We start from the raw sequence: 22,726 nt of genomic DNA on the forward strand, positions 1-22,726 counted from the left end.
ACAAAGGAACAAAAATTTCAATAATCTGAGTTTTTCTGCACTCAGACAGCGCACTTTTTTCTGACCTTCCTCCTCTTTGTAACTGAAGATTCATTTGGAGTGCTTAATGGTGTTAGGGAGATATCCAGCATCTGTAATCTGAAAAAAAAATTTTAAAATAATATAAATTAATGAGATTAAAAGATGCAGACAATGCCCCGTGGGGAAGAGTGGAAAGGAGGGCTGGAAACTAACCTCTTTGGAATATGCTACTTCTTGAAAATGTGTTTGTAGATGCAGATAAGGCATCCTTTTGCCTAAAATGAAGGAGAAATTCATAATGAGAAATTGAAACTTAGTATCATTTCTGAATCATGTTTTGCATTCTTGGCTGATGGGGATATCCTTCAAATGTTCTAGAGATCATAGAAATGGTATTCACAGATGTAGTTTTGGTAGCTAGACACAATTCCATCAGCTTTTCCCTTTTCCCCCGATAACCAATAGGAATGAGAAAAGAAGTCTAAACCAGCACAGCTGAATAGAAGGAAATTACATTTAGTCACTTGCTTGAAGAGCAAACAGAGCTTTCTTTTCAAAAATGCTTTTCTCAGCAATTCCCTGTAAATCCTCCTTCCTTGGAAGAGCTGGGTACTCATGAGATTCGAGAAAGAATTCTGTAGTATGACCTGTATACGATATGAAGAGAAGGACAGAAAGATTGTTAGTTCCCATAGTTGTTATGGAATTTTTTTGGTTGATCAAACTGAGTCTTCTGTGTTTACAGCTGACCAACACAACTTTCATCTGTGCTGATGAGTGTTAAGTGGCTTAATACTTAAAAGTCTTAATACTAATACTAAATATACTTAATACTTAATACTAAAAAGTCTGACATGTCTGAACTGCAGGACTACAAGAAAACTTTTATTCTGCCTACAAAATAATAGGCTTGTATTCTGCCACTAATAAAAAAAAAATCAGAGCAATGTATAAAATGCTTTAAAAAGCATTCCTGAAAAAGCAAAAGTCTTAGCCTTGGACCTTTGAGGCATTTCCACTGCTGAGTAGTCACTAGACGTCTATACTGCCTCCACCAGTGTCCAACATATCCCATGGGTCGGAGTGTACCCTCAGCAAGTCTGGGTGGGTTTTATCAATGTGTACAGATACCTGAAGGGAGGGTGCAAAGAGGATGAAGTCAGGCTATTTTCAGTGGTACCCAGTGACATGACAAGAGGCAATGGACACAAACTGAAACACAGGAGATTCAACTGAAACATAAGAAAAAAGCTTTGATATATTAAGATCCACTATGTTGGCAGTGATCTGTAAAATGCACCTAGACTAACCTTCAAGTTACATACAGGTTTTTCCGGGCTTTGCCTATATCTTATCCTATAACTAGACGTTGTAGGCATTCAGAGATCCTCCTGAATTAATGTGGATATCCTTTCTGAAGCAGGCTTAGAAGAACACAGGTTACTGAAGGACAGAATGAGGGAGAAAAAAGGGTGTTTTGATTTATGGAATTTACAGAACTTAACTTTGGCTCCTGCCCCCATCAAAATGTGGAGCCAGACCTAGAGTTCATTTTTATTTCAGCTATATGGCACCACAGACAGTCATTCAATTTTTTTTAAACTCAGTTGCCTTTTCTGTGTGATTTGCAAGCACAGCTGGATTTAGTATGGTTGGCAAATCTGTTTGTGAACTCTTGATCCCATTGAAGTCACAAAAGTGGTCAAAATTCACTTGTCCAGCCATGGCCCTCCTGAGAGAGTGGTTTCTAATCATCTCCTACTGCCATTGTAACTGTAATTCTGGGACCTGTTGTTGAGGTACAACCTGGCAGAGAAATGCCATCCTTACTGCCAAATATCAGATTTGTTGAGCCTCTTCTTTGGCTGGAAGGAAAGACTGTGCCTGCCACCTGCCCAGATGAAGCTGCCCTGACTCTTGGCTTGTTACACCATTCTGTACACTCCCTCATCTTGTGCAAAACCACACATATTTTTAGGGAGTTGTTCCATCTGTTAGGCAGCAGATGACTGACTCACTGATAAGAGGCAAGTAGACACCAAACAAAGCTCTGCAATTATGTCTTTCTTTGAAAAGCCTCTGGAAAGACAAAGTACTCTTCCTCCCAGCCATGCTTCTCTCACATAGGGTAAGACCTGGAGAAATGCACTTCTTTGCAGCCAGTCTTAGGAAGCACTCACTCTCCTTCCGACTCCCAACCACTGCAGGCAAAGCAGGCTGTGGCTGAGCTTCCTGGACAGTGGGCAGGTTGGTTTATGGGACACATCAGTAGCCAAGTCTCCTTAATGTACATCTATAAGCAATTGGTGTCCTTGGAACTTCTGCTTTAAGTCTGGTTGATGTCAAACCCAAAGCTGTACCAAGTCCTGTCCCTGGCTAATACCAATTTGAATTCTAGCCAGCACTTTTCATCCTTCAGAGGACACTCCCATTCTTTGGTTCGTGCTTCAGGGTCTGGGAAGGATTTGTATTTCCTGCCACTTTCAGACTATGGTAAGGAGAGTCATGCTGGTAGTCTTCACTTCTTCCTCCCCAGGGAAATTGTGGTGGGACAGGCAAGTGCTGCTCTAAGAGGACACTCCTGAGCCTCCACTTTTCTCAAGACTTTGGATCCAGAGGCATGATAGATTTGCTTGCCTTCCTGTTGAGTCTTTCACCCAGAGGTAGTAACACCCTCACTGCACAGAAATGGCACAGTAAGGATAGAAAAAAAATCTGTACTTACAAACACAATTGCACATGTTACTTATGAAAAAATCCCATCATTCTGTGTACCAACATTGCATGATCAGTGCAGGAGGTAATTTTTAAAAACAGCCCTTTCTATATATATCCACTGACACAATTTCCCTTAAGGGAGAATGTCCATGGTAAAGGGTGTTCTGTGCCACTTCAGTGTCTTCACTCAGATTTGAAGGTACTTCAGGGAGGTACTGACAAAAAGCCAGCAGTCTCTATAATAAATATTAAGTGAACAAAAAAGGTTTGTTTTATATGGTGACAGTCTCACAGAGCTAGGGTGTGGTGTTAGGGAAACAGTAGCACTCACTAAAAAAACATCAGTTAAGCTTTTCCTTGCTCTGCCTTTTCTGGAGCAGGGCAGGCTGTTTCCCTTGTCTACTTTCTGTCAGTATTACTCTGCCTTGCTACAGAGAAAAGACTAGATATAGCTAGTGCCAAGTTTGCTTAGAGGTTTGGTTCTAATACTCTAAAACTTAAAAGGACCCAAGCATAAGAGAGGGAAGCAGCAAGGTTCTGATTTTCAGTGTCTACAGGAGAACTCAGTTTCTTAGCTTCAATAATTATCTATGGAAAATCATGTTTTACAGAATTTACGTTTTTAATTCTCACATAGAAGGTGGCTCTGAGAGCTGAGACTTGGCAACATCTGCTTTTAGAGTCAGCAGATTAATTTGTGGCTATTCCACTTTAGTTTTGGGAGTTTCAGAAGTGGCTGAAAAACACAGAAACAAAGGTCTTACCAATTTGGGATAGCTATACTCACATCCCCTAGAAAAGGGAAGTTTGAAATATTCAGAAACAGCATAATTTCTTAGATCTCAGGACAAAGCAGAATGATTAAGGAAGGAGGATTATGTTTTTAAGTTAAATATGGTGATTATTTTGTGTTTTCTATTTGTTGTTATTTTAACTTTTGAATTTCTCAGCATTTCAGAGTAAAATAAATCCAATCTATTTTATAATTTAGTCACTGTTCTTTTGTCCCTCTTCTACAGTAGGAGTGTAGATTTTTCTACTTGAATTAGGGTATGATTTACCATGAAGTGAGAAAACAGTTGTGTTCTTAACTGGGGCAGTTTAGCAGAAGTCTCTGATTTAGGTGGGCAGACTTAGATGTCGCAACATTGTAGGGTAGTGAACTACAACTCGGTGATGGTGTAGTGGTTTCCCTGAGATAAAAATCTTTATGTTCAGCTTGATGCAACATTGTGATTTTAAGATCAGTATTACTAAACTCTGTCCGGTATGTGGGCAAACACTGATCATCCTGGGGACTTGGGGAAAAAAATGTCCTGTGGTGGGTTTGGATTTTTTGTGAAAAAAAGTTTGGAAGTTTAAAGTTTTCTTCTTTAAACAGACATAGCTCCTTCAATTCACAGTTAGTTTTATAGATTGAAACACACTTTGACATGATTCTTTAAAATGCTCCCACTGTGCCAATAAATCAAATGATCAATTGTCTGCTGTTTTTCATTCATGAATATCATTATGTTATTCATAAATGCAATGCGCTTAGCAGCATTTGTAGTAGAGTAGTTCATCTTAACACTCTGTTACTGGGTGACACTTTTGTATTAGCATAATCTGGTAATTTCCACTCTCTTGTCCTATTTACATGTCCTCAGTAATAATCTGTGTACAGCACAGTGTTACAGAGTATCTGTGTACAAAGTCTCTACAGAAAGAGTGTCTATTTATTTTGGATGTTACTACTAATTTTGTGCATCTCAAATTTAACTATTTAAAAATAGACACAAATGTTTTGTTATCGCCAGGCATTTGGAAATAATTGCAAATACAGGTAAATATCAAGACAAAATTCTTCTGTGTAGAGCATTTCTTTCACCTCCTCATGTTCAGACTGTTTTATGATTTCTGAGGGGTACAAGAATATAGCTCATTCACTTCACTTGTTATTAGCATAATGAATTAACCCAAGTGGAAAACACAGGTGATGATCATTTGTACTACATACAAATTTTTGTGAGTCTGAATATGTTTCCATGTGAATTAATAGGGGAGAAAGAGAAATCCAGAACATTTCAGGACATACTTGTGTTAGAGAAACATAACCTCTCTGATAAACACAAGGGAAAAAACACACACACTCCTTTTAAACTGTTTCATTTTTTCAATTCCATTGTAAAGAATTTATATACAATTTACAATTCTGGTGTCTCTGTAGTATAAAGTATGTTTCTTTTGCATTTTTTAATCATTACTACTACCATAATATATATAATATCACATATAATATGGCATGAATTTTTATAGTAATATCATTCATTAGTTTTTACATAATAAAAAAATATATTCTGTATTTTGAAAACCCGGCTCAATAATAATGATTTAATTCACTTTAGATAATTTTATGTATCATTTTTATTCAAATTTTATTGGCACAAAACACTTGACTGAAACATAAATTTGAAAAATACTCCCACATACTTGAGCAAGAAAATAAGTGAAATCACTTAAATTTTCTTTCTTCCAAGCACTGACCCCTTTCTCAAAGATAATCAGTCACTTTCAGTCTCAAATACTGGCAAAAATGTCTTTAGCTTCAAGATCTCGGAGACGGATTCATTTCTTTCCTGGTAAAAGTCAAGCCCAGTTAGCAACTCCACATCCCGAACACGTGCAGAATGAGCCTGAACTCTCTCTTCAACCCATTCAGAAGGTGTCTTATTTTCCTGTTAAAACAAACAAGAACAATGTTCAAACACAAAAAAAAGGTCCTCTGTTATTTGGTGGCAGTGTTAGGCAATGACCAGTGCTTGACCTGGTTTGACAGACGAAAGGCCTCCAGTCAGTCAAACTTCTTTCAGGGTTTTCTAGACATCTTTACAGCCTTGCTTTTAGGGATCTCATTTAAACAGAATCACGTGGATGTCTCTTCTACCCACCTCTCCACTTCCAAAGTGACAGAAAAGAAGAATTATGCTGAAATGGCAGTTGCGACTTTTAACTACAAAATGCAAGAGTCAGGTTTCAAACACACATAAGGATAGTTTTTAGTTACAGCACAAATTAGCTGCACTGCTGAGGTCAGTCAAGCAACAGGTAGCTGATAACTCACAAAAAGTCCTTACAGAAGTTCAGTCTTGATTTCTGGACAGCAACAATAGTTGCAGGTTAGATGGGGAAAACAATGGAATTGTAAGCACTAATCAATCAAAACCATTATTTTCTGCACTTTTGCTACAAGGGAGTTTTTGCAAATAGATGGTAATTTGCTTTTTCATTAACAATATCTGCTTCTGATGCAAATGATCCTAAATTTATGCTACTGCCAAACATGATGAATATGAAGTGCAAAGATATTTGGGATTTATTGCTAAACTTTAGAAATTACAGTCAATTTCTAAAATATATTGACTAATTCATTCTAATAATTAGTCAACCCTCAACAACTAAAAAGATCTCACTGGGAAGTTGTGGATTATCCACACTACAAATCGGGAGACACAGAAGTTGTTTCCAAGTAGGGCAAGCTTGCACCTGTCTGGAGTTATGAGTTCCAAGTTATAAATACACTAAAAACTGTCTGTGAGGACCAGTTCAAGTCTCTGCAGCTGTACTTGTTTAACACTGAGTTTAGGAACCTTCTAAACCCCAGAGTCTGTGGAATAGACACTCAGCAGCCTCAACAATACATATTACACTCAGATAATGTATTTTGTTTGCTACAAGGCATAAGATTTACACTGTTAGTGGTAAGCAGAGATTTTATTTAATTCAAGTATGAATTTTAACTGCAGGACCATCCATCCAAATGCCTGCTGTCTAATTTCTCATAGAGATGGAATAAGCAACTGAAGGAATTTTCTAGCCACTGAAGGGAATAACACTCAAAGTCCTCTGATACCTCTGGAGTAAGTTTATCCTCCAGTCTTCCAAAAAGATATCTCCCTGTTGCCTCTGCTGCTGTTGTCAGCCCTTCTCAGGTGACAGGATTTCCCAGTCCTCTTATCTTACCTTCCTTTCTTCTTCCTTGCTTCCTATCATCTCATTAGTTTCCAGCTACCTCTCCTAGTGCTCCTTCCTCTTCTGGTGATTGCTTTAACTCTCAGCTCATTCCCAGCTCATGGGGATTGAGTTAATTTAGAGACTGATAAAGATTCTCTGGATTACTAGATTTCAATGGGAATCAGTTCACAAAGTTCATTGGCACACATGAACATAGAACTATACTTACAGCACAGCTTTCAGTGTTGTCAGGTCGATGAGGAATGATAAAAGACAAAGCATCCAAGGACCCTGAACAGTTCAGTGGAGTATAGGATGTGTTCTTGCAGCTTGTGAGAACCACATAGTAATGGGTTGGGACAGGGATTTTTGTATTGTTTACATACCTACAAAACAAACATTAATTAAGGCATTTATTGAGATATCAAGTATTAACACCACTGATGCAATTAGAAATTTATAGAATTTATCTCAGCATTTATCTTTCAACACTATATGACTTAAATTTCTTTTGTAATTGAAAAAATACCTGATGGGATAGACAGCCTCACCATTTATTTAATGAACAGCCAAACATACATAGATTAATTACTCTGTGTGCTACAAGCAGTCCCACTGAAACGGGACTGCTTAACATGGTCAATAATCTATTTTGCCAAAGCCAGAAGTCTCTACCTCTGGGAGAGTCAGAATAGAGCTTCATATTTGCCCTTCATTATACTAAGAATTTCAACCATGTGAATTGGAGGACAGTGATGAGAAGATCAACTTATGACTCCTTGCCGTTGAGAAATGCCAGAACAGTGATTTATGGCTGTGTGCTATGGAAACCAGTTTAGGATACTCAGTTGAAAATTTCTTTGCTGCCCTTTTGTTACTACTCTGTAAACATGGTCACTCTTGCCTACAAGGACCTGAATGTTTCCCAAGCTTTTTTGATCAGTATTGAACAAAACATGATCACTGAAATTATTATACTACTTTGTATGACTGCCTAACCATGCTGACTAAAACATGCTTATTCCAAACTGGAAGCAGCATTATGTGGTCAGCTGGGTATTACAGCATTCTGCTTGGAAGGAAGTTGTAGTCCCTCCTCCCTTCCACCCTCCTACTACGTGGCAGGCTGATTTTCCCATTTCCAAACCATTGTTAACAGATGTGGTCAAGTCTAGCCTGAATAAAACATCTCCAGTAACAGATTCAGCTGTGCAGATTTCCCAACACCCTTCTACTCCATAAATGCTCTTACTCTCACAAGATATTTTCCCTAATCTAAGTTGTTCTAATTCTGGTTTTATTTCCTTCTATCCTTATTCACTGACATAAATAATTGGTCTTTATAATTTATGTGTAAACATGTCAGATGTTTCATAGTTATGCAAAGGCGCCTCTCAGGAATGGTACATTTTACATTTCCAGTTACATTATCAGTGAAGATAAACACACAAATCTGACCTTTGATGAAATACATCAGTTTGAGACAATAGGAAGAAATAACAAACAAGTGAGTGAGCACAACATGAAAGTGAGAAAATTATGCTTAAGCATGTCTTTTGCACATTTAAATGTCATATATTCTCCCAGTATTTCTGATGCAGAGGCCCAAACCCTAAAACCTAGGCATAATCTTGGGAAACTAATTACTAGACTGTACCTGTGCATGTGTATAGAGATACACACGTAGCTGTACAGTTTCTTACTCTTTACTAGAACTTCAACTTCTACAGTATTGTATCTGTTTGCAAGAGCATTTCCTATTGTATAAGTAATAGTGGATGCAGGGTTATAAAGAGAATACTGCATTCTCCATTATACTTGTTTCTTGGTCTTTTTAAATAATAACTTTTTTGTGTGTGGAAGCACAGTGGAAGTCATACAGAGTTTGACTCCTAACTTTTCCATGTACTTACTGCTTAATTTCATCAAGGTTATCAAAATGGCCATCATAATTGTAATCAAACACTGGCCCACTGATAACGTTTACCCCATTCCTTTCTCTAGCATACTTCTGAAGAAGCACATCATGGAAATAGTCCCATATGTCTGTCATAAAAGGAAAACAAAAGCAAAATTAATATCAATTTAAAGTAATTTCACCACTGAAGAAAAATAGCATATTTGTGTTTTCACTGTAGATTAATAAAAAACAGTTCAGAACTAAACTGCCCATAAAATCAACTCTTTATTACACAAAATTTGGATTTCATCAGAAGGGACATTCTCCCATTTGTCATTGAAAGAGGTGCTGTAAATGCTAATATAGTCCTGGAAGGCAAATTGCACTACTAGAGCATATAACAATTTGATCTAAAGCTGAAGATCCATTTTTCAGCTTTACATCAAAAAACCTACAGTTGAGAGATTATTAATTTCTGGCTGATCTGCCTGTACCTGCAGTGTGACAAATAGTAGGAACTGACATAATGGTTTGGTGAGAGGAGTACTCACCACCTAAGTGTTAGTTTAACTGTACAGAACTCATACCAAACATCACTAGACAATTTGGCTTATTTCACAGATGTTATTTGCAAAAACAAAATTTGTAGGATATAAGCTAGTGAGATTATTCAAAATATTTACAACTGGCATGGCAAAAAAACCTGACGGGTTTGGGGCATTGAGGCCATCTCCTATTGATTTACCAATTGTTTATGGTCTATAGAAACTCCTTATTGTTTTCCTTGAAAATTTTGATTTTTCAGTCTGCGGTTTACTTGGAAGATTAAAGACACTTAGGTCTTCTGGGTCTCTGGTTTTTTATATGACTGAATGAACAAATGAGGTCTGAATGTATTAGAAAGGTAGTTATATAATCAGATTTTTTCCAACTTTTTCCTTACATAATTCCTCTTTTTTTATGCACTTTCTAAGAAAATGAGCCTAGGCCTAAGAGTAAAATGCGATCATAAGCAGTTATAGAAAATTTCTTATCAATGATTACAAACAAATGTGACTCAGGCTGAATGGGAAGAGTTTACCACACTTGCATAATAAAAATATCTATTATAGAAATAGCATTGCAAGATTAATATTGTTGAGGTCTTCTCTTCAGATTCTGAAAAAGGAAAAAGTGCCATTTTCATTCACCTTGAACATTTTCCCAAGGGAAATTTCTATGAGAGTTTCAAAGCTAGCATTTCATGTTAGGACAGCACAGAGGAGATGAAGAGCAAATTCAAAACCAAATAGGTAAGGAGAGATAAGCAGAAATCAGATGGGACTATACAAATAAAAAGATCCCCATATAATTGTGTCATAACTTTTTAAACATCTACTTTTAAAATGTTTTAAGTATATTTTCACAACATCTGGATATAGAGCACACCATGCAATAATGTTTTAAATTTTCTTGATAGCCTTATCAAAACCAGAACAATACTTATAGAAAATTAATCATAATTAATCAAAATTTTGCAACCTACCTTTGAAAGCTCTATACATGGGAACAATATTGCTGGTGAGTAAGGCATCATACTGTTCAAGAGCAGATGAATTGTAGTCTACATAAAGAGACCAAAATACAAGTGAATGGAATACTATACAAAGACCAATTGATCCATATGTCAATATAAATTTTAGGTACATGTAATTCAATTACATTTTACATTTGAGCATGAGTGCATGATCCTACTGCAAACATATCCAAATTTGTTCAAGAAACCTACTCAAAAAATAATAATTATCAAAATTGAAAATAGGAAATTAATATTTATGCAGAGGAAGAGAGACGGTCTTTCCTTCCAACCCTTTACATCATTCCAACCAGTTTTCATCACATTCAAGTTGTTCCATTTTTAAAAAAAACCTTAAAGTGTTCTAAACCAAAAATATTTAGATAAAAGTAGCAGCTGCCCTGCTTTTGGTCAGTCTGTGAACACTGGAAACCTTTTTCTGCCCAACATGCTGATCCAAAGAAGTTTGTTTTGGTGTTTGGGTGTATGTTTAAACATAAACCCACATCCAGCTGATTAAGACTTTCTAAGGTCTCTCTATAAAAAGAACCATGCTCACTGGGAGGATAGAGGAAACTGTGGGTCAAGGTCAGCCCTTCTGGGTAGTCAGAACAATTTTGGCTCGAAGCAACAGGGATTCTAACATCAGGCCGCAGACAGTCTGAAACAGTGGGAGGAAGAGGAGATGTGTTTTCCTGTGAAAAGGAAAAAAAAAAAGAAATCTTACACCCACAGCTGTGGCTAAGCCAATGCTTTGTATGGCTTCAACTTTCTAGAATGGACTTCATTGAATCTTCTCCTATTTTCATAGTGAATCAGGTCAATGCAAGTAATGGACACTAGTGTTTTCTGAGTAGTGTTTTTCTCCTGCTTCTGCTTTTAGGTAATTCAAGGAAATCTGTATGCACCATGTAAAACTGTAGCAGCAAAATAAGGTTACACCTTAGGCAAAAAAAGATTTCACATTTGACTCATTTGTCACTGTTACATATTTCTGGAAACACAAACTCGATGTCACATCCTCCTGGAAAGCAGCTGGTATATAAAAATGACACTATCACCTCATCTAGGCATCTGAGGATGCAGTCTCCGTAAGAATTTGTGCTGCTGAAGTGTTACAGATAAATCCATGGTAAATTTAGTTCATTTTATTGGCATTACTAACTTCACAAAAACATGTTAACATGCTAAGATCTGGCCAAAAGTGATTCTGATGACTACAATTCTTTCTATAACCTTCACATTTTTTTTCTATAACCTTTTCTACACAATTTTTCATAATTTTACAATAACATTAAATCATATGAATATGGTTTTCTGTGTTTAACTTTTTTTTCATCCTCATTTAGATTTATTTTCATTTTGGTAAGACTTGAATATATTTTGCATTATACCTTTATAAACAGAAGTTAAACATCTAATTTGATTTTCAGTACATTGTTTGTTTTGATCAATTAAAACCAAGAAAAAACAAAGTACTGGAATGTTCTTCTTGTGCCTCTTTCTACTCCTTGACTTAATTTCTTTAGTTACTTTTATCAGAATTCAAGTAGATGCCATATTATGGCCAGGTTGTATATTAATGGAAAACATTTTTACTACATGGAATGAAATATAAAAGACAAAAGTCTTCCTTTGACTCCTGACCAGATAATGTGTAAAAAAAAAAAAAAAAAAAAAAAAAAAAACCCACAACAAACAAACAAACAAACAAACAAACAAAAACACCAAAAAAAAAAAAAAAAAACCAAAAAAAAACCCCAAAACCAAACCAACACACACACTAACCTAAAAAAACCCAAGCATTCATCACCAATTTGGCTCCTTTCATTTCAGGTCAAAGAACCATGTCTCCTGAAGAAAGCAGCTAAAACTGAAAATTGGCTGTGCCTATGACATCATGAAATGTCCTTTTTGATGCAGGTTATTGCTTTTTGGTGAGCCAGTAATAATGTCAAGAAGCATGAGTTGTTTGTATTACATGACAGAATTTAAGCATCTGCTGTGGCCTCTGATGTCAAATTTAGCTCCCTTCAGGAGTGCTTGTCTTTTTGCAAGAAAAGGTGCCTTCCTCCCAGGCAGATGAGTATAAAACCTCAAGAAAACAAATGTCCTTCAATCTTAAATTTTCCTTTTTCCTGAGAATATTAATTAACCAAAATCCTGACATCTTTAAGGTCTGCAGGTGTATGTTATTCATCCAGTTTCAGAACTTCCACACCACACAAAACCAGCAAAAGCACAACCTGCATTACCTAGTTTAATATTAAAGCCCTTCTTCATAGCTACATAATTACATAGCTTATGAGATATACCCCATCCTACAAATTGTATAAAGCACTGCACAGGCTGCATCCAAACATAATTAACCCAGGGTGTAATAAAAATTCTGTAGAAAGTGCAACTTTCTGTCATTCCCAAGTATTGCAGCCAAATCTTAAAATCAAAGGCATTAGCTCTATCCCTGTCCTTCCACAGGTGTTACAATTTAAAAAGCCTATTTCTCTAGAATAGCTCATGTAATAAAAATCATGTCAGCTTAATGTGCAAGGTAAGTCAGTATGTGAGCTCTTACACTCAGAGCCTTTCACTGTTGTGTCACTATTACAGATGGAATTATTATTTCCTATTCTTTCTACAGAAAACATACATCATTGTGTTAGAGTCTGCTGTGACCTATATCCTCCAATACTTCAGTCTCAGTCATTCACTGCTTCCCACATTATTGCATAAACTGCTACAAGAAACTCCTTCAAAATATGTACTTCTCATAATTTAAATGTTAAGTTGAGCAAAAACTTCCTGTATACACTTCCAGTATCTGAAAGGGACCTACAGGAAAGCCAGAGAGGGACCCTTTGTCAAGAACTGTAGTGATGAGACAAGGAGTAATGGGTACAAATTGAAAGGGGGGAAATTTAGGTTAGATATTAGGAAGAAATTTTTTTCATGTGAGGGTTGTGAGACACTGTAACAGGTTGCCTGGGGTGGTTGTGGATGCCCCAACCCTGTCAGTGTTCAAAGCCAAGTTGGATAAAGCCTTGAGCAGTCTGGCCTAATGGGAAGTGTCTCTGCCCATGGCAGGTCTGGGCTGGGATTAAATGATCTTTAAGGTCCATTCCAACTCCTTAACCTTCTATGATTCTTTGCTATCTGAGAATTTGTTTTTCAACAAAGAAAAATGTCTGAAAAGTTATTTGGGTTTTTGAGGTATTTTTAAGCTCAATTAAGAAGACTGAAGCTCTGGTGGGACTTTTTAATCTTTCTAAAGCAAAATCAGACAAAAATTATTAAATAATTAACTAGTTTTCATTTGGGTAATGCAGTTTCATAGCAAGGTTTAAGGGTAGATCTTCAAATATGAATTATAAACAGTCCTTGTTCAAATGGACATTTGCTTAAATGACTTTTAGTTTTCTCAGGATTGGATTAATGATCTTTCAACCAAGGCAGTGAAGAATCAGTAGAAAGTATGGAATGAAATTTTCTGAAATACTATGATTTTAGCAGCATACATTAGATAAAAATAATTTCCTCATATTTGTACTGGTGAAATAAGAAATCACATAGACATCAATAACAGTCCTCTTCAGACAGAATAATCAACATAGAAACTATTTCCCCAAGGCAACTTAGAAAAAGGGTCAAATTATAAGGGCAAGTAAGCTCATGGATGTCCATTAGTTTACTGACCCTGAAAACTCAACAATTTATTCTGGATCCACATACTCTTGAACACTCAGAGGTTCATTCAACTATAATTACATTTTTCAGAAATTGTATCATGTAACAGAGAGCAAAGAACATACAGAAATATGCATTAGTACAAACTGTTTTATAGAGTTTCATAAAGGGTATTTAATAGGAAAAAGATCATGGTACTCATATGAAAGCTTAAAACTTCTGATTTGGGAAACCACAGCCTGCTTTTTCACAGGAATTGACAGGCAAGATGGAGAATTGTCTTGACAGCATATCCCTTTTACAGAACAGGCTTAATAGAACCAGCTTAGCAGCAACTCTCCTATATCTTTTGTGTCCCTAACATTCCCACTTTTCAAAACTATATTTTAAGATAGCTGAAATTTAAATGATATCAAAGACAGTTTTTCTTTTTCAGACACAAGAGGCTTAGCCACATGACATCCACCAGCTTTTAAACAGATCCTCAACAATGGACCACATATTTAATCCATTAGATCCTATATTTAAGAGTAGTAAAGATATGTGGTAACTTACAGGCTTATTCACAGTGTATGCAGTCCACAGAGGCATCCAGATATCATAGCTGTATCCACTCACATACTGATGATGGGAAAGCAGGCAGTAGACATTTTCCTTCTGAAGAACTTTGGGTCTCCCATACGGCAAATGAGATGAGCTTGCCTTCTTTACTAAAATTTAAATAATAATTATTGATTTATTCTTCTATAACATTTTGGATGGCACAAGGGATTAAGAGAGCAGACAATAATTGTTAATTAAAACTCTAGCAAATACAAATAGATCCAACAGTAAACCTGATCATGCAGTTCTTTAGGCTTATAAGTAGAATAAAAAATGTAGAAAATAGTTTTCATATTATGTTTAATGTACAAAAGTCAATATATCAGATCTGCAAATTCTTGTTTCTTTGAAATTTCATACTAATACAAACATTTTGAATTTATCTTGCCAATGGAGTGAAATTTACATCTTGTTTGATTAGGAGGCATTAAAATGTTTCCCAAAATTTCCAGAAACCCCATTAAAAAAGGCAGAAAGAACTATCTATGGGAATTTTTGATCAGAGAAAGGTAAAGTTACGGATACAGGGATATAGACACGGATATGGATATTGACAACATAGGAATATAGATAATAGTGTCAGAACAAGAGTTATGTCACATAGCCTGACAGTGCTCAGATTTTCTTCAAGGCCATTGAAATCTGTATGGTTTTTTCCAAAATTTTAATGGGGTTCAAATCCTATTCCTATATATACATGTTGCTACAACAGAAACTTTTTTAAGAAATGCAAGGGAAAAATTAAAAAAGTATGCTTCTGACCTGACTTTCTTACTTCACTTTCAATTTGAATTAACATTGCAAAAATTCCCACTGAAATCAGTGACATAAAATATAAACCAGGTGTAGATTTAAAAACACTGCTGCCCTTTTCATTTTTTGGTACTTACTTTCTTCTGTGGTGAGATTTAACCTCCCATTTAGCTCACCTTCCGACTCATCTGGAATCTGTAAAAAAAAAGGAGAATCATTCAAAATTAATCCAATGTTTAGAAAAAGACAAAAAAAGCAGAACACATTTGACAAAGATGATTAAAAGATGCCAGAAACCCCTAATTACTTGTTTGCATTTGCATCCCAGGTCATCTGCAGGAGTCAGACTGAAAACTGGACATGAAGAGGGAGATGAGACTTCCTTTGGATGTGAAGGATCGTAAAAAGGTTTCTTTAAGAGGTGATTCAAGCTGCCATGTGTTCCATTGTTTTCTGCTGGTACTATATGCAGTAAATCTGTTGAAACATTGAAATTTGTAAACATACTTTAAGACAAAAACAGTATTTAAAAAAGTTATTCTCTTTGCAATTATACTCATTTCCTAGTCATTTTTAAAGGTAGAAGAAATAGTTTATGCCATTATTTCAACTATTACAGTAACTACTCCCACCAACTTGCAGTTTGCTAGGTCTGAAGGTTCTTTGCTATCTTCCACTGCATCAAGATTTAGTAACTATGGATTTGCGTACTGTTGGTACAGCTTTATACATTGTCATAACATTCACAAGATTAGATGGTTTAATGCAAAGTATAAATGCTATTGCAAGTGCATCACATTGTGAAACCTAGTAGCCTATTGCATTTTTGTGTGATGTTTTAATCCATATTTTCTGAGGCACATGCTTCCTAATTGCACACTGCTGGGATTGCAATCGTCCATCATAAGTTATGAGCATGAGCAACTACTCTACAAGATTCTTATCCTCAATTCCACAGGCATCGGTCTGACAGCAAACCCACATGGCAGGTGTGGTTCCCTCTGATTCTTTAGTGGAATTCTGCAGTCAGAAAAAACGTTCAAAGCAGAACAACTTCTGGAAGCCAATATCTTGGCAGTGTAAAAAGGCCTGAGAGCATGGCTTCAGTGTTTTGGTTTTGAATTAATTCACTCAATTTTCAGCTTTGCTTCTTTTAGCTCTTACAGCACTGATATTTGAAAATACTAGAATGTTATCTTCTAAAGTACTGGATTGCTTCTACTCACCACACATAAGGTTGTAAACTTCAATGTTTTCAAAAGCATCCACTTCTGTTTTCTCTTTAAAACTTGGGCCGTATGCTAAGAATATAGCCTGGATTGTAATAGTAAAAATAAAAAAACATGTTATCTAAAGGAATCTAAAGTCAAAACCAATTCAGTTGCACTTTATGAAAACTGGGACAATGGAACAAAAAATAGTCTTTTTAGAGAGGTTAAAAAAACAGATTGTTCTAGTAAGGAAGGTAAATTCTGCCATTGCACATAATATGAAGAAAAATGCAAAGCAAAAATTCATTTTGAAGGATATTTTAAACTATATAATGCATTTTATTTTGTTTCGGGGTATTTTTTTAACACCTGTTGCACTCTGATGTCTTTGGGTCACTTAATCTATGGCCATGGTTAAAGCAAGGAGCAGGGAACTGCAGAGGCCTATTCCAAGCTGAGCGGAGACCTGCATTCGTACCATCAATGGCACAATGCAGTGCTGGGCAGCCCCTCTGGAGCCTGCCAGCCTTGTTGCAGAACACTGATACTATGTACAGTCTCACAGGAGTTTCTACTGCTTTATGAGCCTCCTGAGCTGCCTGCCAGGAGATACAGGAAACATGACTAACAGGACAATGATCTGTTCTAAAATAATATTATGCGTCCATAACAGAAAAGGAATTTTCAATTTATTATAGAAAGATGACGTTTTGCTCCTTTAAAAAAAAATAATTAAAAAAAGCATCTGTTGTGGCACCTGTGTATGGTTATGGATTATTAAGGTTTCCATGGTAACCAGAATTTACCTTTTCTTTCCATACAAACATTCAGCACAATTCTGATCACTGCATTTGATTTTAACATAGCTGTAAAGGTCTGGAAGGATCTAATTCTTAGGTACAGAATATGAGACATAGTGTCATGCTTGACCTTTGTTAAAGGTTCACATCAAAGAAAGGGCATAAAAAAAACAAAAGCCCAAGACCTCAAAATACTTTCACCAGGTAACCAGAAGTGAAAATGAGATGAAACTGCAACACAAGCTATACCAACATACAATATAGAAAATTATGTTTTTGTTCTGGTGATATGATTAACTCTTGTATGGTAAGAAGAGACAATGAGATTTAGTTTATTTGAGCATACAGGCTTTCAGATGCTCAAATGAACTCCTAGAGCCTATGGAGATTTTTCACTCATTGCCTCAGTGGAAGAATGAAAGAACAAAAGAATTCAGTGTCCTGTAGCCCAACATAGTAGACTTGGTTTACTGTAGTCTACCTGTCTCCAAGCAGGTCAGGTAAGCCCAGACTGATTTTACTAGGCCCTGTACACATCGCTGAAAGGCAATACAAATATTTGGACCAGTTTACATGTCTTGTGGCCAGAAAAGAAAAAGTGCACTGCAAAAACTATCATTGTTCTGTATTCTGGTGATTGACTCAGCACATCATGATTTTGTATATAAAAAAGTGCAAGAATAGAATAGAAATAATCTCACCTCCATACTTTTAAATTCGTTGTTATAGCCATGGTTACCTCCATCACAAGATGTGTAACCTTTTTCCCTAAGGAGAAACCATCACAGAGTGTAAATAAAAATGACACTAATAGAAGCACTTAATAACAGTCATTGTGGCTCACAGACTAGATTATTCCTTGAGAACTGACTCTGCCATCATATTGCAGTACTTATGGTTCATCACAGTGTTCATTTCGATGAAGACCTCTCTCTCCTTTAACAGAAATTGCTATGGACAGTAATAAATTATCCTTGCTGGTTATGAGTGTACAGTGAAAAAATATTTTCAAAGCATATTGAAAAAATGGCTATTTTTGAACTGAGGCCTTTACCTAGATGCAGGTTGCAGAACAAATGTAATCTGTTTTGAAAGAATTCCTAGTTATATTCTTTGGCATTTTAACAGAAAACTTACAATGGGAGAACTCTGCTGTTAGCCTCTGTGGAATAATATAAATAAGACTGCAACGGATTTTGCATTACAAGACAGTGCATTTTCATCATGGATTCTGAAAGGTGAAGAGACATGTAGATAATGTGGGATGGGTTATAGAATTAACAACACAGCAGAATACTCTGACATAGTGACTAACACTCATTTTTACCTACCCATTGCTAAAACACATGGAGAAATAAAGAGATGGTCACCACATACCAATTCAATGCACAGTTATTAGGTGCAGGTATCCTGTTTTCAGAGGCCCAAAAACTTTTGAACACAGTTTAAAATAGGGTGATTAAAAGATCGTTTTCAGTGCACATTTCTTTTTGTTTGTTCTGGACAATTATTTGGTTACACCAAAGCAACTATATTTCCATTTCACACATAGTATGAATTTAACTGTAACAAACATGGAAATGCAACAAGTCTGAAGCAAAACAAGAAATGAAGCATCTGTGAAGGAAATTAAAGGGATGAGAGTGGGGTGAAAAAAATAGCATAACAATCACACAAATTATGTTACCTCACAGCCAGCCACTGTCGATCCACCAAGAGATGAACTTTATCAATACGAATGTTGTTAGCGTAGTGGAATCGTTTGGGCAGGTCAGGGGTCAGGTAGGGCTTGAAGTGCTGGGGGGATCTTCTGCACTGTGCAAGAGGAAAGAGTCCAGTCACAAGTTTCACTCAGTTTCAAAAAACCGCCCATCATTCAAAATTATCACAAATATCTTACTGATAGGAACACAAGCACAAAGCCCATTATTCACAGATTCCTTCTTGGCTGACCTGCAGATGTCATTTTTGGCCCCAGAAGCAATGCAAGGAAAGGCGACATTTTTTTGGAACTCTTTGAAAGTCGATCACATATAATTTGTGTATCAAGTCCATAAATACTGTGGTAAAAGTACATCTAAGGCTTACACCCAGTAGAGTTGTTTAGTCTATATTTCTGTACTGATGTCAGTTGGTAAGATTATGTTTCTCAAGAGAAAGATCCCTAGCAGTTTATTTCTGCCACCTTCTGTCACTTTACCATGAGATAAATAACGAAGCAAGCCAAGTATACACAATGTAGCATAGTCTAGGGTTTTAGCTGCAAGCCTGAACATGTAAACGTCCACTGCTTAGCTGTTAGCCAAAGGTCTTAGCTTTTAAATCCATGTTTTATGTGTTCATATAACTGCTGCATTAGCAGGCACGCCATGGAAGAGCTTGGAATTGTGAGCCTAATGATAACCATATGACATACTGCAAAGACATAACTATATTTGGCCATTAGAAGCCATTCCTGCTGGCTGCAAGCATCATGGCAAAGCTTCAGAAGTGTTGCTCCTGATGAGGAATCCAGTACTGGGATAACCCAGAATATCTAAAATGCTAAGGGAAGAGCTGCTAGGAAGCTGGGTAGGCCACAGAAGTAGACCTTTACCACATAGGCTGTGCAAACTATTCCATGCTTGGAGTCTGGTCTGACATCTTCACTTCTAAATACTAGAATTATATGCTCAGGGTACAGACTTTAACAAGTGACATGAGACTTAACAAGTGACAAGTGACTACTTGTGCCTCAGTAGCCATCAAAGAAGAATTTTGATTTCATCAGAGGAGTCCAGGAACGTGAAAAATAAGGATTCAATGTGTTTGCTAGCCTGGGAGAAGAGGTCTAATTAAAAGGAAAAATAGAGGAAATCGGTATATGACTTATGTCTATTCACTGGCAAATAATATACAACACACAACTCTCTTTTCTGCAAAAACCCCTCATTCTAATAACTTGATAGGGACAAAATACACCAACCATTTTATGAAGAGAAAAGGAAAGAGGACACGTCCTGACATCAGACTATTCCCATAAAGCACAAGATGTCACATCTCTGTAATTATTAGCAGTTTCAGCTGAGGTTGAGAATATGCAAATTGTGACATTCCCCTCATACCAATGCTCTGTGATGTGACAGACTCCACATCCTACAGTGAGACAGCAGATGTAGCATTGAGAAATCTCCTTCAGCTATTTCCAGCCATTGATCCTACTGCCACATGTTCAACAGGTTACAGGGAGACCTCTTGTGGTGATTTACTGGAAACATATCCATTCGGGAGCCCAGGATTTTTACAAACTGAGAGCATTTTTTCTAAATGTACAACACCTGTCTACTGCTTAGCCCAGGGGAAGTCACAGAATAGAAAACAAACTGGCAATGACGAAAAGAAGGGGAAGTTATGACAGCACACTGAGGGCAAGCAGTTTAAATGTTTAACTCACTGTAAATTGTAAAAGGAAAGAAACACAAAAAGACAACTGTCCTACAAGGTTTTTTTTAGTTTGTTCAGCACATTCATCCCACAAGTATTACTGTATTAATGTATATCTTGAACACAACCAAAAAAAAAATAAAAGGAAGTGAATTATCTGTCTAAAAAAAAGTATAAGGAAAGAACCATGCACTGTCACATCACCTCGCAGCAAAAGAAATAGGTTTGGTCTTCCTTTTGTTTGCACTCTGTTCTGCATTTCTTTGTTTGTATTCTTCAGAACTCAGCTGTCAAAATGTATCCACATGGGAGAAACAGGCAAGCTTAGACCTGCCCTCAAGTGCTACATCCATTCAACATGGCTCAGTTCCAAGCAGAACCATCAGTAGTTCCAGGGGCCCTGTCATGGTGCGGCACACTTTAAAAGCACTGCAACTATTTCAGCGATATGTCAAGAGATCCTAAGAGAGCCATATTGCCTGATGCCAAAGGCCCACCTTGCCTAATACTCTGTTTCAAATCAGATCTCCAAAATTTCCAGAATCAGACACTTTGAGAAAGTGTGTAAGAACAAGCCAAGCACTGAAGCAAGTTTCTGTCTCGTATCTGCTTAGATTCTTCTAGGCTTCAGGGAGTTTTTAAGACAGATGTTCCTTGTGGATCAGTTCTAAAAGCTCTCACAGTGTTGTCCTGCATAAATGTGTCTAAAATCCCCCACTCCTACTTATATTTCCAGCCTCTACAACACTTTGTGGCAATGTGCTCTACGATGTTGTGTGGAAAAGTTACTATAGGCTAGCCTGAGTGCAACAACAGCTATGTTCCAGTGCTAACAGATGCCTATTGTGCAAAGCACCTCTGTGCTGTATTCTCTTCTATCGTGAAGATACCCAAGTTTCTGCCCTTGAAGTCAGCCACTTCTCTTTCAAATTGAAGTACAGAAAAATTTTCTCTGAACAGAGATCCCCTATGGCAAACCTTTGTGCATCATCTTTGCACAACTTCCAGAACTGTCTCCACTGGTACACTGGAGTCAGTACACTATTTAAATTGGCATCATAGTTTCATTTTTTTACAAACTGTGTTTTTTCTTCAGATTCCTATTAAGAGTAACTATGAGGAAAAGTTATGAGAATATTTACTCACTGTGAGGTTTTTAACGATTCCTGCTGAGTCAACTGTTAAATAGAAAAGATGAATTAATATACATTTGAATGGTTGAAGGACAAAGCCTAGTGAGAAAAACTTAAACATTCCTTTTGCCTATAATGTTGATGTTTTCATTAGCTTGTGAAGATTGTGGTAACTATAGCCTTCCACAGGTAGGAATGTTACGTTTTCAAGGGTGAATGCCTGTAAGTGTGCCTGTGGAAGTAACTAGAACACTAGAACTTTGGGTTCATCAGGACAGACCGTAGAAAACTGCCATGGTGATGACTGCCTACACCTAAAGCCAATAGATCATCAGACCCGAGGTTTTTTTCTCTTATCTAACCCCTGTCTGAAGCATAACCTTTTTCACATTGAACAGGACATGGAGCACTTGTCTTGTATTTTGCTTCCAGCAACAGTCACAGAGGAAATTTCAGTCTAGCTTGGTATTTTCACTTTGCACATTTTGAAAGAATGATTTAACCATTTGACATTAACTTTCTAAAAAGCAAATCTGAGCACTTCATGGAAGAAAAATTCCTACAGAAAAATCTAAGACTATTAGAGGAAATGAGTCAACACTTTTATTAAGACACAGAAAACTCATGAGTATTCTTTCCTCAGCTCATTACTCTGCTTTTGTCTGACTTAAACCAAAGAAAGTCTGCTTTATGTCATATAAATATTGTGCCTTCAAAAATAAGTACAATTATAAAATATTAATAAAAAGTAGAATGGGATCCCAGCTCTTATTTGTGACCTACAATAACTATGTCTTTTACAATACTTTACAAATTCTTTGAAGTCAATACATAGAGCATTTCCATGATTTTATCTCCATTCTTTTTCCTGAACAGAAGGTTCTGGGATTTATTTTTTTTTCCCAGTCTGTTAGCATGGTATCTATTTCAAG

At 36.6% G+C, this 22,726-nt stretch overlaps 1 protein-coding gene across 1 annotated transcript in view; it reads right to left on the bottom strand.

The window, feature by feature from the left end:
• Window positions 1–4,941: 4,941 nt before the first annotated feature.
• Window positions 4,942–22,726, bottom strand: part of ENPP3 (ectonucleotide pyrophosphatase/phosphodiesterase 3) — a 35,626-nt gene continuing 17,841 nt past the window's right edge. Inside the window, exons 14-25 of the mRNA XM_066179168.1 lie at window positions 21,808–21,839; window positions 18,926–19,053; window positions 17,940–18,006; window positions 16,454–16,541; window positions 15,535–15,704; window positions 15,365–15,422; window positions 14,427–14,581; window positions 10,747–10,882; window positions 10,158–10,235; window positions 8,646–8,778; window positions 6,962–7,118; window positions 4,942–5,456 (exon numbers count right to left, since the gene is read on the bottom strand). Coding sequence (XP_066035265.1) covers window positions 5,283–5,456; window positions 6,962–7,118; window positions 8,646–8,778; window positions 10,158–10,235; window positions 10,747–10,882; window positions 14,427–14,581; window positions 15,365–15,422; window positions 15,535–15,704; window positions 16,454–16,541; window positions 17,940–18,006; window positions 18,926–19,053; window positions 21,808–21,839 — 1,376 coding nt within the window. The 3' untranslated portion in view covers window positions 4,942–5,282. The remainder of the gene's footprint in view (window positions 5,457–6,961; window positions 7,119–8,645; window positions 8,779–10,157; window positions 10,236–10,746; window positions 10,883–14,426; window positions 14,582–15,364; window positions 15,423–15,534; window positions 15,705–16,453; window positions 16,542–17,939; window positions 18,007–18,925; window positions 19,054–21,807; window positions 21,840–22,726) is intronic.

Source organism: Chamaea fasciata, unplaced genomic scaffold, assembly GCF_029207755.1.
Source record: "Chamaea fasciata isolate MVZ Bird 193981 ecotype frontalis unplaced genomic scaffold, bChaFas1.0.hap1 SCAF_3, whole genome shotgun sequence".
Classification (NCBI taxonomy): Eukaryota; Metazoa; Chordata; class Aves; order Passeriformes; family Sylviidae; genus Chamaea; species Chamaea fasciata.